Consider the following 17,725-nt stretch of genomic DNA (forward strand, 5'->3'; position numbering starts at 1 on the left):
CTGTTTTATAGCTGCATTATTGTCATTATTTTCTCGCTTAACTGCTTTTCCTTTGTTTCACATTCCCTCACTTCCCTAGTTAGTAATGCTTGTGCCTGCTCTTTGGAACTCAGGGCAGCCCTAGGAGACTAAAGCCATTTTCTGTAAACAGGAACCTGGCAACACAGAGAGGCTTTTGCACTCAGGAGGGTTTCATTCCCCCCTTTTCTTTGGTACTCCTCAATCCTGAGGGGAGCGGGTATGAGACAAGAAAGAGAACAACGTTTTGGATAGAGGTTAATCATAAACTCAGCAGGGGAACTCTTTCAGGGGAGGAAGAAATTTTCCTCTACCCTTCCAGGTTCTCCTGGCTGACCTAAGATTTAAATTGACATGAGATTAACAAGAGAAAATCAAACAGAAGTTTAATAACATATATTGGTGGCTCCAGTGGTAAAGAATCTGCCTCCCAGTGCAGGAGACGTGAGTTCGATTCCTGGGTGGGGAGGATCCCCTAGAGAAGGAAATGGCAACCCACTCCAGTTTTCTTGCCTGGGAAATCCCATGGACAGAGGCTTGTGGGCTACAGTCCATGGGGTCACAAAGAGTCAGACACAACTGAGGGACTAACAACTACATACATGGAAGAGACCCCGGGAAAACTGAGTAACTCAACAAAATGGCTGAAACACTCACTTTAAATACTCTCGTCAGCTAAAGATAAAGGAGGATGTTGGGGTAGGGGTCTGGAACGTCAAAAAGGAAGAATGCAGGACTTTCTTGGCCCAGTGATTAAGTGGTCCAGTGATTAAGAATCTGCTTCCCAATGCGGAGGACTCGGGTTCCATCCCTGGTTGGGAAACGAAGATCCCCCATGCTGAGGGGCAATTAAGCCTATGAGCGACAGCTGGGCAGCCTGTGTACCACGACAGAAAGATCTACAAAAAGAGTGTGCTACGTAAAGATCCCAAGTGCTACAAAGACCCAACACAGCCAAATAAACAAACATGTTAAGAAAAAAGGAAGAAGGCCATTGGTATCGACAGAAAAGTACACGTTTGGTAAACAAATGCTTTGCTGGGCCAAGCAGAGATAATGGGGCAGAGAGAGGACTCTGATCTCCAGGCACTTCCTGGAATTTCCCCCCACCACACCTAGCTCACATTCTTTGCAGATATCTACGGCCATAGCTCTATCTAAATATTTTAGGCAGTTAGGGGGAAGGTCAAAGTTTCTTTTTTTGCCACACCAAGAGGCATGTGAGATCTTAGTTTCCTAACCAGAGATCAAATCTGTGTTCCTGCTGTGGAAGCATGATGTCTTAACCACTGCACCACCAGCGCAGTCCCAAAGCTTCTTTCTGAGTCTTAATAAAACCATGCACCTCAGATTCAGGTTTAAACCCACATCCCAGGACTCAAACTCAGCCAGAAACCATTGTCTCTTAGTTGAGTTCACGCTCCTGGTCTCAGGACCTAATAAAGCTCAGGTTCTTTATGGTGTATATGTGTATGTGTGTATATATATATTATATATATATATACATAATATATATTTTCAACAACATGGATGCACATGAAGGGTATTAGGCTAAATGAAATGTCAGAGAAAGACAAATACTGTATGATACCAGGATGATACTATATGATATCACTTGTATGTGAAATCTAAAAAATATAACAAACTAGTTACTAAAACAAAAAGCAGACTCACAGATATAGAAAAGCAGTGGGGAGTGGAAAGGGTTAGGACTACTATGATTAAATAAGCTACAGGATATATTGTACAACACAGGGAATACAGCCAATATTTTGATAACTAGAAAAAAAAAAGAAAAAAAAAAAAAGCTCAGGTTCTTTATGTCAAATTGCAGAAAGAATTCAGGGAGAAACAAAGTGATAGGTAAGAAGTGAATTTATTGAGCTGACCAAAAAGTACCTTCTATTTTTTAAATAAAAATAAATGACATATTTTTTGTTTTCACCAAGAGCTTTATTGAACAATATAGTCACCATTTTGTTCCACTACCTTCTGCCATTTTTCAGGCAACTTCATCATTTCATCTTCCCAAAATTTTTTTATCTTTTTGAGCAAAAAAAAAAAAAAACTGTTCCAGGTGCCTCTTACAGTTTTCCAGGGAATTGAAAATTTCTCCATTAACAGAATTTTGTAGGGACTTCCCTGGTGGTCCAGTGGTTAAGACTTTGCCTTCCAGTGTAGGGGCTTCGGGTTCGATCCCTAGCTGAGGAGCCAAGATCCTACATGTCTCATGACCAAAAAAAAACAAAACAATATAAAACAGAAACAATATTGTAAAAAATTCAATAAAGACTTAAAAAATTTTTTCAGATAATTTGTAAAGACTAAAATAAATGGACATCCAAAGGTGCAATGTTTGGCAAATACAGCAGATGAGTCAGAACTTACTAGCCAAAATGTAACAGTCTTTGCCTGATCATCAAAGAAACATGTGGTCTTGCCTTATCCTATTGGAAGATTATGTGTTTTCTATTGACTAATTCTGGATGTTTTTCACTGCTTTCAATTGGTCTGAGAGCAGTACTTGTTGAAAGTAATCACTTGATTTTTCCAGAAGGAACTCCCTTCCAATCCCAACATATATACAACATCCCCTTCTTTGAATGAAGACCTGGCTTTGGTATGGTTGGTGGTGATTCATTTCACTTGCCCCACAATCTCTTCCATCCACATTATTATACAGTATTCACTTTTCATTGCCCATCATAATTTGCTTTAAAAACAGAAGGTTTTCATTACATTTCAGTAGAGAATCACATGTGGAAATATGGTCAAGAAAATATTTTTCAAATAAGTTATGTGAAACCCAAACATCAAAGTGATTAACATAACCAAGCTGGTACAAATGATTTTCAAAGCTTAATTTGGATATTTTGAGTATGTTGGCTATCTCCCGCATGGTATAATGTTGATTGTTCTCAAGGTCTCAATTGATTGCTATTAACTTAAACCCGTCTACCTGACTGTGGAGCATCACCCAACAAAAAAGTCTCTAACATGAAACTTCACAATCACTTTTGACACGTTTGATCGGTCACATCTTCTCCATACACTGCATAAATCTTTTTTTTTTTTTTTTTTGCATTTCAATTGTATTTTTACCTTTCTTGAAATAATATAGCATTTTATGAAGAAAATATGGCTTTTTTCTTCCATCTTCAATATTAAAATGGCTACACAAAAATTCACCAGCTTTGATGTTTTTTTAATGCACAGATACAGCAGCTGTCACAGTCTAACAAAACTGTTTCCAATCAAGTTAAAGACAACTAAGCACTATTCCCGAAAAAAATTAACAAATTTAGACAGAAACACACTCCAGAGAGTGTTGGCCATTTCAGAAGGCAAGAGGCCCTGATACATGGGGTGATTAGTTTTTATGGGCTAGGTAACTTCATAGGCTAATGAGTGGGAAGATTATTCCAACTATTTTGGATAAGGGGAGGAGATTTCCAGGAATCGGGCCACTGTCCATTTTTGGCCTTTTATGGTCAGCCTCAGTCAGACCTGTCATCTCACCGATGGGTGTGTCATATAGTCTATGATAGTCGCTCAGAGGTTAAAGCATCTGCCTACAATGCAGGAGACCCAGGTTCCATTCCTGGGTTGGGAAGATCCCCTGGAGAAGGAAATGGCAACCCACTCCAGTATTCTTGCCTGGAGAATCCCATGGAGGGAGGAGCCTGGTAGGCTACAATCCACAGGGTCACAAAGAGTCGGACACGACTGAGCTACTTCACACATACATAATGAATTACACAGTTCATTGTGGGTTCATGTCCCATCTGAAGCACAGCTGGGTTCATGTCCCCTGTGAGGCACAACTGGGTTTGAGAATGAGATGGTTGCATGGCATCACCGACTCAATCGACATGAGTTTGAGCAAACTCCGGGAGATGGTGAAGGATAGGAAAGCCTGATGTGCTGCAGTCCATGGGGTCACAAAGAGTCAGACACGACTGAACAACAACAGTGAATTACAATGAGCTTGTAACGAGGCTCAGGGTCTGCTGGAAGTTGAATCTTCTGCCATCTTGGACCTAGTGGGTTCTAACCAGTTTGTCATACCCTCGACGGCTATGTCATCCTTTTAAAAGTTGTGCCCTGGCCCTTTCCCCCCTGTTTCATCAGGGAAAGGCAAATACCATAGGATATCACTTGTATGTGGAATCTAAAATATGACATCGATGAACTTATCTACAAAACAGAAACAGACATACAGAACCGACCGGTGGTTGCCAAGGGAGAGGTTGGGATTTGCAGCTACAATCTATTATCTATAGAATGGATAAACAACAAGGTCTTACTGTATAGCACAGGAAACTATATTCAATATCCTTTGGTGAACTATCATGAAAAAGAATACGAAAAAGAGCATGTGATATTACTGTTGTTGTTTAGTCACTATGTCGTGTCCAACTCCTGTGACCCCTTGGACTGTAGCTTGCCAGGCTTCTCTGTCCATGGGATGGATTTCCCAGGCAAGAATACTGGAGTGGGTTGCCATTTCTTTCATATATAACACATACACAATAGTTACTGTAGTAGACAAATTCTAAAATCTCAGTGGCTTAACAATATGAAAGTTTTTTTTGTTGTTCATGTTACAATGCAATGCAGGTTGGTAGAGAGGACACTGCCCCACACAATCTAGGGCCCAGATTCCTCCATCTACAGACCCACTCTTCTCTGGTGCTTGGAGCCTGCTCCATAGCCAGAGATTGTGGGTTCATGTTCCATCTGAAGCACAACTGGGTTCGAGTCCCAATCTGAGTTGTTTGGTTTCAGCAGCACTAGACGCACTTCAAGTGCTCAACAGCCATTTGAACAGCGTGTATTATAAAACAAAGCCATCATCCGTTCTACCGGACAGCCTCGCATGGATCTTGGTGACTATTCTAAAACTGAAGGCTGATCCTACGTCCCTCTTTGTCCCGCCGGAATTCTAAGGCTCCTACTGCCTAAAAGCTGAGGCTTTGGGGAAGCATAAAGGACGTCAGGAGCCGGGAGGAAAAAGAAATATACCTCCACCAGGATACCTTTCAAAGCGTCTCTGAAGATTCTGGAATCTTTCCAGGCTGAAGGCGTTCCCAAGAACTTTGAACTCATTGGCTGGTGGTGGAGGGACGGGTTGCCAGCGCTTTGCTCTGATTGGGCATTTTCTCTCAGCGGAAAACCAATCATTGAGGGTGATGGGGGCGGGGCCAGGCTCGCAGTACAGGCCCCGCCCAGCGTTCCGGAGCCCACCCACCTCCCTGGCGGGTCAGATTGGCGGTGAGTTCTAACCACCTACGTCTTAAGGGCCCTTCTACCCTGGAATCCCTCTCACCAAGGCCGATTGGGAGACGAGGGCAGGTCCTCCCCCTGCCCCCACCGCGGGAAACACCCCTTCCGCAGCCCTGAGCCCCCAGGTGTCCAGCCTCGCCCTCTCTGTGCTTAGTGTTCCTTCCTGTGAAATGAGATTGCATTGTTCCCCGGGCAGAGGCGTCCTGACAGCCTCCTCTGCTCCGCACGAGAGTGGGAGGGGGTTAGAGCTTTAGGTGGGCCATGTCCCCACAGCAGGATGGCGGAGGGCAGGAGCCTGCCCGAGGTGCGTGCGCTGGTTGGGGCTTCGCATGGCATCACTGACCTGGCCCACAAGCTTCACTTCTATGACCAATGGGCTCCGAACTATGACCAGGTAAATCGGCCATGTCCTCACCTCTGCTCTCCTCCGCTCACCTGGCCTCAGTTTTCCTGTCTGTAAAGCCGGTATAGTAAGCCTAGAATCATCCCAGGGAGATGAATGTGAGAGTGAAGTAAGATCTGGGTGCAACCTCCAGCCCTGTCTGCTCTCCATCCAACTCCTCTTCAGCCCAACCACGGTGGCCCTGCCCTCTGATCCTCTTCCAGATTGGCAGCCCCTAGAGACCAGGAGCCAAGACCTCCTCACCCGGGTACAGGAGTCCAGGCAGAGGAGCTACCTGGACGAGGTGCTGTGAGCGATCACAATGAATTAAGCAGACAGCGATGCCAAGGCCCACAGAAAGGGCCCACTGGGAGAGAAAAGCACCTCACACCTGCGTCTCCCCTCACTGTAGTTCCACCAGATCCTGGGCCCCCAGCACACACATACAGCTTGGCTTGGTTGACTCTACCCCACAAGAAGGGCCCCTAAATGCTGGAGCATGGGGTGGTGGTTGGCTCAGCATTCTGTCCCCAGGATGTGGCTGCCCTGCAGTACCGTGCTCCCCGTCTCGCAGTTGACTGCCTCATGCAAGCCCTTCCGGGTCCACACCACGCTGCCCTGATCCTGGACGCGGCCTGTGGTACTGGCCTTGTGGCTGCAGAGGTGAGGCCACCCCAGACCCCCTTCCCTCCCATCAGCCCCTACTTGCTGAAAATTCCTACTACCCCAGCCCCAGATCCCCACTTGCCTGCTCAGACTCACTGTTTCCAGACACTGGGGCCACATCCACCGTGGGGCCCACTGTCCTCTTCAAGGTGTGGGGACCCACCTGGGAGGTGGCAGGTATGAACTGTGAGTGGGTTCCCCCACCCCAGCTGCAGGCTCGGGGCTTCCACCAGCTGCATGGGGTGGATGGAAGCCCAGGGATGTTGGATCAGGCCCGGGCCCGCGGCCTCTACCAGTGCCTCAACCTCTGCATCCTGGGCCAGGAGCCACTACCCAGCACTGAAGGTACTACCCCTCCCCCCTTGACAGCCCAAGGCCCACCCTCTGACCTAGCCCACCTGCCCACCTGACAGCTGACAGAGCCCCTTCCTTTTGCCAAGACGCCATCCCCCTTGCCTAGCCCTCCCCAAGTCCCCTCCCACACCGAGCCCCTCAATCTCTCATTGAGGGACAATTTCGCATTGAGATGCTTCCTCTGAAACCTCCATCCCATGACCTTATCTCAGTTCAGGACTGAGCCACAGCTGCCATATGGCCCAAGGGATCATGATCCTGCAGACCCTAGCAGCAGGCCTTGTCCCTCCCCAGTGCCCACCATGAACACCATCCTCCAGGGTGGTCTGAGGCCACACTGAAGCCAAACCACCACATCATGTCCGCACGCCCACACAGGGACCTTTGACGCGGTGCTGATGGTGGGTGCCCTCAGTGATGGCCAGGTGCCCTGCAGTGCGATACCTGAGCTCCTGCGAGTTACCAAGCCAGGTGAGAAGCAGCCCATCCAACCACACCCACGCACACCTTCCCTTCTCCACACGCACAGACACAAGCCTCAGAACCCCTCAGGCCAAGCGAGGTGTGTGGTGGCGTTGTGCCTGGGGTCACACAGCCTAGCATCTCAGCCACCAGCTTCCAGCCCAGCCTCGGCCTCAGCTGCCACCATCAACAGACCCAGGTGGTCATCTTGCCTCTCAGCCTTTGGGAAACCAGAAACAGCTCCACTCCTTTTTGGCCTCTGCATCTTCACCAATAAGCAGAATGCCACAGTCCCTTCCCCACAAGCGTTGCAGTGAGAATTGGGTGAAGTAGTGTCTATCAGGGCTTCCCTGGTGGCTCAGACAGTAAAGAATCTGCCTGCAATGTGGGAGACCTGGGTTCGATCCCTGGATCAGGAAGATCCCCTGGAGAAGGGAATAACTAACTACCTACTCCAGTATTCTTGCCTGGAGAATTCCACGGACAGAGGAGCCTGGCAGGCTATAGTCCGTGGAATCGCAACAAGCTGGACACGACTGAATGATTTTCACTTGCTCACTCAGTGTCTATAAGGCCTGTATTTCAATCCTGGCACATAGTAGGGGCTCAGTTCAGTTCCCTCATCTTCCAGCTTCCCCACTAACTCAGAGCCAGCCATTAGAAGAGTCTCTTTCACTTTGGAGGCCTCAGTTTTCTTATCTGTGAAATGGAGCGACAGATATAAGCACTTTTCTATAAACTCCACACACGGGGCTGGTGTGCAGCTAGGGATTGTGGTTACTGTGTTCCTACTGTGTGCCTTACCCCATGGGAGCCTCTGGACTGGAGAGAAGGTACACACGCACCCCACACACCCTGGGAAGGGGCCAGGGGAAAAACACCAGGCTGGAGGTAGGCCCCAGGAATGTGGGTGTTCAGTCCTCCTAGAATTCAGGGAAGAGAGGCATCTCCCACTTCTGGCATGGGCGGTGGGGGGGGGGGGGGGGGGGGCGGTGACATGCAGGCGCACAGTCTAAGCAAAGTCCCAGGCAGAAAGGAGAGTGATGAAGTATGAGGATTCTGTGGTTAAGACCCGGCTGAAGCACAGGATCTGGAAGCCCGAAGGTGCCCTATCCCAGCAAAACCTCATCTACTCCTGCCCGCAGGGCCCAGCAGGGGCTGTGGTTAAATCAGGGCAGGTCCGGGCAGGCTTCACCCTCAGGGAACCACAGAGGCTGACAGATGCAAGGACATCGTGTTGGGGTCAGAGAGAGAGGTAGTGATCAGGCTCAGGGGGACAGGAAACTTCCATCACCTGTATCAGTAAGGAGACCAGGCCACCTTGCCCAGCCTGGGCTTGCCAGACCCCTTAGCTGGCCAATCTGCCTGCCCACAGGTCACAGGCTCTTCTGCTTCAGAGCCTTTCCTCTACAAAGCCCCCTCTCCACCAGTAGCACCCTGCTTCTCCTTACCTCCTCCTCCAGGAAGCCTTCCAGACCCCTGTCTCTCCTGAGTATATCTGAGCCCGTGCTGGGCATACAGTAGGTGCCTAGAGAAGACCTGGAGGGACGAGGTCACTCATTCATTCAGCCAGTGCTTATTGAATGTGCTGGCCTTCCTGTGAGACAGGGTAACCTTCCTCGCTTTGTAAGCTGGGAAACTGAGGCGCCAAGAGGTGAAGGGACTTGCTCTAGGTCCAAAGCCCATGAGTGTTCAGACACAACCATACCCTCCAGCAGACAGACTGGGTGAGCAGTGAGAAGGTAGCCCCCTCTGTCAAGGGGATTCAGCCAAGAATTCCCAGCGGAAAGGATCCTTGAGCCTTGAAAGGTACATAGGAGGCCATCAAGCTGGGGGAGCAGAAGGTATGCCTGGGGGAGGGGGCAGTGGGCCCCAGAGGCTTGGAGATGGAAAACAGCCGGCCTGGGTTCAAAGCTGGGAGGACTTCTGCCTGTGAGGATGCGAGTGGGAAGGGGACAAACTTCCCTGTCCCTGGCTCCCGCCCTCCCCCCACTCACCTGCTCCTCTCCCACTCCTCCCCAGGTGGGCTGGTGTGTCTGACCACCAGGACCAACCCATCTAACCTGCGATACAAAGAGGCGCTGGAGGCTACCCTGGACAGGCTGGAGCAGGCCGGGGCATGGGAACGCCTGGTGGCCCGGCCTGTAGACCAGTGGGAACTGGCCACCTCCGAGCTCGAGGTGAGGCCTGGCACCTCCGACAGTGACGGCTTCATCTCCGGTATCATCTACCTGTACCGGAAGCAGGCGGCAGCCCAGGCTGAGGGAGGGAGGCCCGGTGCCTAGCCCCCAGCTGGCCTCTAACCCTCCTGTGGCCTCACCCTCTGCTTTGCCTGTAAAATGAAGCCAGTGAGTCACCCCTGCCCCCAGGAGAGCTGTGCCTATTAAATGAGACCCAAAGTGGGCATCAGAATTCTGGCGCTGTGGTTTTTCTCACCCCCCGCCAGAGTGATGTCTGTCTCAGTGGGAGACAGAGGGAAGAAACAGGACAAAGAGGGCCCCCATCCCTGGCTGTCCCTGGGCCTTGGCATGCAGGGCCACAGATGCGACTCCATGACTCCTCCCAACGTGGAAGGCCCCCTCCCTCTAACCCACAGACCAGGAACCCATGCTCACACATCTGGCCGAATACTTTCACGTGTCCTGGGTTCGGTTTCCTCATCTCTAGAGGGATTGGAATGCAGAGTGAAGGATCTAAGGGCGTAGCTTGGAGGCTGCCCCAGAGCCGGGCAGGTGAAAGGGCCTGGGTGACTAGTCAGCACCAGCACTGGTGGGGATGTGCCCAGGGCCGATGATAACTCCTCCATACAGGAGCCACAGGAAGGCTTCATGGAGGAGGAGGCGGGGAGCCGGGCCTTCAGGACTAACAGGGTTCAGAGGGTGGAGGAGGGAAAAAAGACATTCCAGGCTGAGGGCAGGGACAGCCTGAGCACAGGCTGGGAGAAAGGATCTGGAGGGTGAGCTGACCAGCCTGGCAGCCCAGACAAACCTTGAACAAAAGTGGGAGAGGGCAGGTGGCCCATCCCCCAGGGCTGGCTGTTCTCCTGTGTCCTCCCTTCTAGGGTCCCCAGCACTTCACGAGGATCCTGGGCTTTACACTGACAAACAGAGGGCTTGAGCAAGGTGGCTACAAAGGTCAGGGCCAGTTTCCATGCCTCACAGTTCCCCAATATCAGTTTTGTTAAGTCTTCCCATCCCAGCCACTCCACGGGGGTCCTGCCCCTTACCAACCCCCTGCCCAGGCCTCCAACCCCGCCCCTCTACCCCATGTCCACAACTGAAATCAGATCAATACAGAGAATTCCTGTGCACAGGTCCCATTTATTGTAGAAAATAATAGCAATTACCGTGACAAATAGCTTAAATTACAAAACAGAAACCACGTAGGAGGCAGGGGAAAGCCCCAGGACTTCCTGGGATGAGGGCCAGAGAAAGAGTATTCCTCCTGCCCTCTCCAGGCTGCCAATGACCTTGGCAGGGGCGGAGGATCCAGAGGTGGCCAGGATCAAGGGGCTGGGGGCCACGGTCGGGGGCTGGAGGGGTGCAGGCAGCTTGGGCCACCTCTGTGGCCTCCTCCCCCACCACTACCCAAACCAGTTTGTAGCACCTCCACCCCTCCCCTCTAAACCTGTCCGTCCACTCTGTGCAACTAAGCTCCAAGGGCAGGTAGGTGAGCAAGGCGGCCATTCTCATGACCCCAGGTTTCCGTGGGCAAGACCCAGCCTAAGTGCTCACTGGCCCAGCCAGAGAATGCTGGCAGAGTGGAGCAGGAAGGATGGAAGAAGGGGGACGGTGGTCAACGTGGGCCCCATGGTCCACTGAGCACCCACTCAGAGGCAGAGCCCAAGCAAAGTCAAGGCTGAACTGTCCTGGCCAGCAGGAGCCAGCCCCCTGTGTCCACAGCCATTCAGAGGAGGGTGGCCCAGGAGTCTCTTTCCATTCCTCCTTGCTGGTTTTTGAGGTGGCATTGAGAAAGTGTCCGAGAGAGCCAGGAGGCTCTGGGGGCTGCTAACCCGGTCCCCTGCTGCCCATGGCCGGGCCATCCGCCTAGGGTCACAGATTGCAGTGAGCTCAGTCCAGGGAGAAACAAAGACGAAAGGAAAAAAAATTAAAAAGAGTCAACAGTAGTGCCTTAGACATAGTTGCTGGCTGGGGCGGAGCGGGCGGCGGAGTACTTAGCGGAGTAGGGCTTGTCGTTTCGGGGCGGGCAGTTGAAGCAGAGCAGGGCCCCCCCAAGGATCAGCAAGCCAGCGGCGGCCCAGCCCACGTAGAGTGAGGCCCCCATCTCCCGCTTCTGGCCCGAGGCCACCAGGGGGTTGTAGAAGTCGCGGATGACGTTGTTAGCTGTCCAGGACACGGGCACCATCACCAGCAGGCCGGCCAGCAGGAACACCACGCCGGCCACGATCATGATCTTGGCCTTGGAGCTCTCATCATCCACACAGTTGGTGCACTTGCCGCCCACCACCGACAACAGCACGCCAAACACGGCCAGGATGATACAGATGACGATGAGGGCACGGGCCGCCTGCAGGTCCTGCGGCAGCGCCAGCAGCGAGTCGTACACCTTGCACTGCATCTGGCCGGTGCTCTGCACCACGCAGTTCATCCATAGGCCCTCCCAGATGGTCTGCGACGTGACGATGTTGCTGCCGATGAAGGCCGTCACGCGCCACATGGGCAGCGCGCAGCTCAGGATGGCGCCCAGCCAGCCCAGCACGGCCAGCGCGATGCCCATCACCTGCAGCCCCATGGAAGCCATGGCTCAGCGTCGGCGAAGAGGCGAGACGCGTCTAGGACCTGAAAAGGCGCTGAGGATCCGGCTCTGGAGGCTGTAGGAGTCCGAGAGCCGCGGACGGCTACTTCGCAGCAAGGCCTTACACCGGGAGGGAGTCCGGGGGCAAAGCCAGTTGGAGCCGCTTCAGGCGTCTCTCCCGAGAGAGGCACAAACCCAGCGAATGTGACCCGACCAGTTCCCTTCCTGCCAACAGCTGCCACAAGCTCGCGGGCTCAAAACTGGAGCGGTTATATGGTGCTCCGCGGGAGGGGCGGAGGCCGAGGGAGGGCTTTCAGTCCCTGGAGCCGCCCCCCTGACCAGTTCCTCTAGATTCCTGAGCCTGCCAACAAAGGGACTTTCAGGTCCCAGCCCTGGGCCCCTGAGTCACGATCCAGTCTCAGAGGAAACTGCCCTTTCCCCCTGCCCCCAGGCCCCTGTTGAGGTCACCCAGGAGACAGACACTGAGTCACAGCCTCCAAGCACCTGGACATCCCTGAGGGGCCAGAGGAGGAGTCAGGCCCAGCTGGGTTGGGGACCTGAAGAGAAGGATCCCCACGTCCCAGAGCTCCCTCATTCCAGGCTTCGATGGATGGACGGGGTGGGAGTGGGGGATTGTGTGACCACCTTCAGGGAGAGGGTCTGAGGATAGAGTCCTGGAAATGCCAAAGAGCAGCCCCACCTTGATTACTGTTGGCAGAGTCTGTATCAGCTTCATCACTGGCCTGATAATTATTAATAGCTAAGAGTCTCACCAGCCACCATCCTCACCTGAGGTCTGGACATTGGCCTGGTGAGGTCCAGTTTTAAGGAGCAAGGGGCTGGGGGGCGCCGGGACTCCTGGGTCCCTCACCTGCCCTCCTCCTCTCTCCCCACCATCACCTGGCTTCCCAGCCCTGCGGAGGATGGGTGTTGGAGGAGACACCTTTTTGGCCAAAGAGAGAAGGAAGCCTGCTCCACCCCACTCCCGGACCCCCAAGCTGAGAAGTTTCAGCCAGTTGCTGCTGGAGCTAAGCTGGCTTGGCCAGAACTAGGTGGTGGGGGAAGTCAGCAAGAGAAAGCCATGGGTCAGACTGTGGGGACTTCAGCCCAACAAACAGTTGTTTACTTAGTGAAGATACACAGAGCGGTCCTCGGATAAAGCCAGAGCGGGAGCAAAGTCCCACGAGACTTCGAAGGGGAGGGTTAAATCAGATGGAGTTGGAGATGGGGTTGCCAGGGAGGGGGCCTGATTGGGAGGAGGAGCTGCCTGGCTCAACTCCAGGCGGCACTGAATTCTTGGGTTGTGCAGCAGAGGACTCTGAGGACAGAAATCTCCATGGAGGGGTCCCCCTGGAGTTGGGCAAGGCAGCCAGACTAGGGGAAGGAGAACAGAGAGAGGGAACAGCGAGGACAAAGGTGCCCAAGGTAGGGAAATGCAGCCAGTTCTGGGAGCCAGACGGATTCAGAGGAATCCAGTCTGACCAGAGACAGGGGGAGTGGGGGAGGGGCCAGAGCGAAAGAGCCAGAAATGTCTGCCTCGGGCACCGCGGAGCCCTGGGCTGTGAACAGAGGCAGTGGATGCAGGCTGAGCGGCTTTCTGGGGGACTTCTCCGGTGGTCCGGTGGGTAAGACTTCCCTTCCCAACGCAGGGGATGCTGGTTCGATTCCTGGTCAGGGAGCTAAGACCCTACATGCCTCCTGGGCCAAAAAACCAAAACATAAAACAGAAGCAGTATTGTAATGAATTCAACAAAGACTTTTTAAATGGTCCACATACAAAAATAAATTAAAAAAAAAAAAAAGAAGGGGGAGTCTCTGGAGACAGAATGAAGATGAAAGCAGGCAGAGGACCAGGAAGGGCCTGATTCAGGGCCGAGGACTTTGGGAACCTAAAGAAGCAGCCATTATGGAGGTGAGAGAGAGTGGCCGGGCTCATCCTGACTGGATCAAGGGCACCCTACGTGATCCACGTGCTGCAGAGCTCCACATGCTGGGCAGCTCATCCCAGGGGCCAGGGCTCCCATTAGTCCCCGAGCCCCCAGCATCATCCAGCCCCATGCCTGACGCCCTGGGGCAGCTGGGTGTATAATCCAACCCAGACAGTGTTCCTTGAGCTTCCTGAAAGAGAGCTTGCGTGATTTGGGTGGAAGCCTTCTGTGAGCTATCTGAAGTGTGCTGATGGCCCGTGGAACCACAGGGCTGGCGGGCATCACCTAGCTTGATGGAGAAGCTGAAGTCCTGTACTGTGGTTGACTGTAAACACTTCGGTCTCCCCTACAAGGCTGGGGGCTCCACCGGCCATCAGCACGCTTCAGATAGCTCACAGAAGGCTTCCACCCAAGTCACGCAAGCTCTCTTTCAGGAAGCTCAAAGAACTGTGTCTGGGTCAGATTAGACACAAAGCCTCCGCCCCAGGGCGTCAAGCCTGGGGCTGGACGATGCTGGGGGCTCCTGAGGATATTCAACCTCAGAGCTCAGTGCCCAGTTTGACACATACTGGGTGCTCAGTAAGGCAGGAGGCATTATTCCGGTTCCCCTCCCCCGGCCTCACTCCCAAGCACACACAGCAACACAAACAGGGATGGTTTCTGCCAGGACCACGCCTTCCTGGCGTTTTCCTTACAAGGCTTTGAGGAACGGCACGCACACAGGCTGTGGACTGAGCAACAGAGATAACTACCCTTTGAGATGCAGGATAAGTGCTTCTCTGGGATGACCTCATCACAGCCTGCCCATCAGTGAGCCGGGCAAAGACTCTTACTGCCTCTGCACAGACGGGTAAACTGAGGCCTAGAGAGGGCTGGGGAGGGGGAGAGCTTGCCCAACATGGGGCGGGCCGGTCATCCCAGCCCTTCTGTAAGGTTTCTGCCTACAGGAGTGAATTGGCCAGATGGCCAGGCCTTCATTCACCCCACGACAGCCCCTGCCAACTTCCGGCTCTCGTTCTGGGACACCGTCAGCTGGCACTTGGAGAAGCAGGAGTAGGGGTGGGGAAGCACTCAGGCCCTAGAACCTTCTACGTGTGGCCCAACAGAAATGACTAAGAAGCTGTCCTTCCCAGCTCAGCCAAGCACATCAGAGATGGGGGAGGGGCTGAGAGCTAGAGAGGTGGACAGCTGCAGGAGAGCCCCAGAGGACAAGCTAAGGGGGGAGGTGTGGGGGTGGGTAGGGGGGCTCTGTGGGGGAGCTCAGGCAGAGCTGGAGGTGCCCAGGTATGAAAGAGAATTAGGAGCCAGTCCTGGGGGAGCCATGAACCCTCTGCACATGAGTGGAGCTGGAGAGCTATTTGTTGATGCTTCATTCATGCCAGGAGACACTGGCTGGGCCCCTCCCAGGAAAAGGAAAAACACCAGTGAAGCCAGAACACTTCTGCTACACCCACTCTGGCTCCCCAAGCCTGGTCCTCCCAACAGCTTAGACAACCTTTCACTGTGACACTTTAATAATGTGTCTGCCATTCATCACTTTTGCTTTTGAGGCTGGGAGGGCAGGGTTAGCACTTACATCTTTTTCTTTCTCCCAACAGACACTAATTTTATGCCAATAGAATTGTGTCTTACACTTTTCTAAGTGCTAAGTTGTGTCCAACTCTTTTGTGACCCCATGCACTGTAGCCCACCAGGCTCCTCTGTCCATGGGATTTTCCAGGCAAGAATACTGGAGTGGGTGGCCATTTCTTTCTCAAGGGGATCTTCCTAACCCAGGGATCAAACCCACGTCTCCTGCCTTGGCAGACGGGTTCTTTACCACTGAGCCACCACATGCTGGTTTTTTAAATCTATGATAACCCTCTTTCCCAACCAGATCATCTCACCCATCCCTGCCCATAACCTCTCACCAGCCCTGTAACCTCGGGGGAAGCCAGCTCCACATCTGAGCATCACCTCTCTTTGAAAACTGAAGGCGTTAGCACCTCTCCCAGATGTGAAATAAGATGAGGATATGAAAATCCTTTGTGAGCTGAAAAGCTTGAAGAGGAAAGAGCCAAGTTTATGTCCCAAACCAACAGCCCCTCAGCTCTGGTTCCACTAGGACTTCTCAGACCAGGGGCCCCAGGGCCCCAGGGGCTCAGCCAAGTCTTTGATCACAGCACACACACACACACACACACACACGCACAGTGCTCGTGCCCAGCTCCCTGAGTGTCCCTGGGAAAGGGACAGATAAAGTGTCTCATCCAACCCTGAGGTGCTCTGCTACCTTCTGAACTTTCTTTGTCCCTCCCTGGTCTGTGCGGGTCCACCAGACCCCTGCCAGGCACCCAGAAGAATCTCTGAGGGTTGAGCAGACCCAGGTCTCGGCCCCTTCACTCATCTTATGGGACCTGGAACTCCAAAGCCAGTAAGTCAGTGTCAGCTTAAAATCATTCTTCTTGTGACTTCCCTAGTGATCCAGTGGTTAAAGATTCCACGCTTCAAATGCAAGGGGTGCAGTTTCCATCCCTGGTGAGGGAACTAAGATCCCACATGCTGTGCAGTGCAGCCAAGAAAAAAAAAAAAAAAAAAAGTTTATTCTTCCCCAGACATAACGTTTTGATCAGTATAAAACCAAATGGCTTTTTTGAAGAAAAAAAGAAGCAGTTTCACTCTCAGCTGAAAAATTAGTCTAGCCGAAAGTTGTTTCTAAATGACTTGTTTTTGCAGGAGTTCATTAACTTCTCTGCCCACGGACACAAGTTAAGATCCTGTTGTTTTTTAACCACAGACAATGTCATTAAGTTAAAAATTTGTTTAAGTTTCAGTAAATAATCTGCAAAGGGGAGTCCTAATTCCCTGTGAGTGTAAAGATTGTGTCACTGAGTCACTTGTGAGCCATCTCCCTGGATTGTCCCGGAAGCAGGATCTCCTAGATGCTTTCAGCAAACGGGTGTTCACATCCAAACCCGGGCCAGTGTGCGCTGGCCACCTCTTGATGGCTCTAGCAACGATGGAGATTTCAGCAGGCAAGACCCAGCGCTGGCTGGGAGGGCTGGGTCCCCAGCTGGTACTTCCGAAATCTGGAGCAGAATGTGGTGTCTTCATGGCTCTCATCTAAGACGACCCCAACCATCCTTCAGTTGAGTCCCAACTCTGTCACTACCGATTCTGTGATACTGGGCAATAGATTCAAACTCGCTCAGCCAATTTTCTCATCCAGGCAAGGAGGACGACAGCATCTCCCTCTGAGACTGGGAGGCTCCGTGAAAACAGGGTATCAAGGCCCACTTAGTCCACTGAGATTCTTCTGGCTGCCCTGACAAGGGTCTGGAGGGTCCAGCCCAGGCCCTAGAAAGCCACGGGCTCTGGGCTCAGAAGTGGAGGCCAGGCCCTCGGTTGAGCGGGTAGCCCTTCCGCCTGCGGCCTGACAGCCCACACTGGTGGCCCTCCTCCCCAGTTGGCCCAGGAAAGGGTAATGACAGGCCTGGTTGCACAAGAGGCCCAGCTGCCCAGCCTGGCTGGACTGGCTGAGCCAGTGCTGCCCCCAGGCTGGGCCCCACATGTATGGAGGGAGAAGGCGGGGGGTGGGGTGGCATCTCCAAGGAGGAGGAGCAAGACCTTGCTGCTGGTTACAGTCCCATAGTCCAGGCAAGGCCAGCACTTCCCGTGACAGGATGGAAGGATGAGGGATGGGGTTGGGGTGGAGATGGGTTCAGAGAGAAAGAGAGAGCGCACGCAGGCCAGGCAGGGCTGAGTAGGGGTTGCAGATGCTCTGAATGGGCTTGGTGAGAGAGAGGGGCTCAGATGCGGGGGAAGGGTTCTGTGAAGGGGAGGAGACTGAAAGATGGGTGAAAATGAGTTTTTAATTGTTTTTCGACCCCATGGA

At 52.6% G+C, this 17,725-nt stretch overlaps 2 protein-coding genes across 3 annotated transcripts; one reads left to right on the forward strand and one right to left on the reverse strand.

Moving 5' to 3' along the window:
• Positions 1-5,219: 5,219 nt before the first annotated feature.
• On the forward strand, positions 5,220-9,580 carry METTL27 (methyltransferase like 27). Of its 2 annotated transcripts, none has more exons than XM_019988359.2 (6): positions 5,220-5,292; positions 5,581-5,698; positions 6,221-6,349; positions 6,562-6,697; positions 7,085-7,177; positions 9,191-9,580. In XM_019988359.2, exons 2-6 carry the CDS (start codon positions 5,582-5,584, stop codon positions 9,451-9,453), a joined length of 738 nt encoding a protein of 245 aa, XP_019843918.2. In that variant the 5' UTR covers positions 5,220-5,292; position 5,581; the 3' UTR covers positions 9,454-9,580. The 2 variants fall into 2 exon arrangements, with proteins under 2 accessions (XP_019843918.2, XP_019843917.2); XM_019988358.2 differs by having other exon boundaries at positions 5,237-5,292; positions 5,578-5,698.
• Positions 9,581-10,468: 888 nt separating this feature from the next.
• Positions 10,469-12,303, reverse strand: CLDN4 (claudin 4). The gene has a single exon (XM_019988342.2). It carries the CDS (start codon positions 11,927-11,929, stop codon positions 11,300-11,302), a length of 630 nt encoding a protein of 209 aa, XP_019843901.2. The 5' UTR covers positions 11,930-12,303; the 3' UTR covers positions 10,469-11,299.
• Between the last annotated feature and the right edge of the window lie 5,422 nt (positions 12,304-17,725).

This window comes from Bos indicus, chromosome 25 (genome assembly GCF_029378745.1).
Source record: "Bos indicus isolate NIAB-ARS_2022 breed Sahiwal x Tharparkar chromosome 25, NIAB-ARS_B.indTharparkar_mat_pri_1.0, whole genome shotgun sequence".
Lineage (NCBI taxonomy): Eukaryota > Metazoa > Chordata > Mammalia > Artiodactyla > Bovidae > Bos > Bos indicus.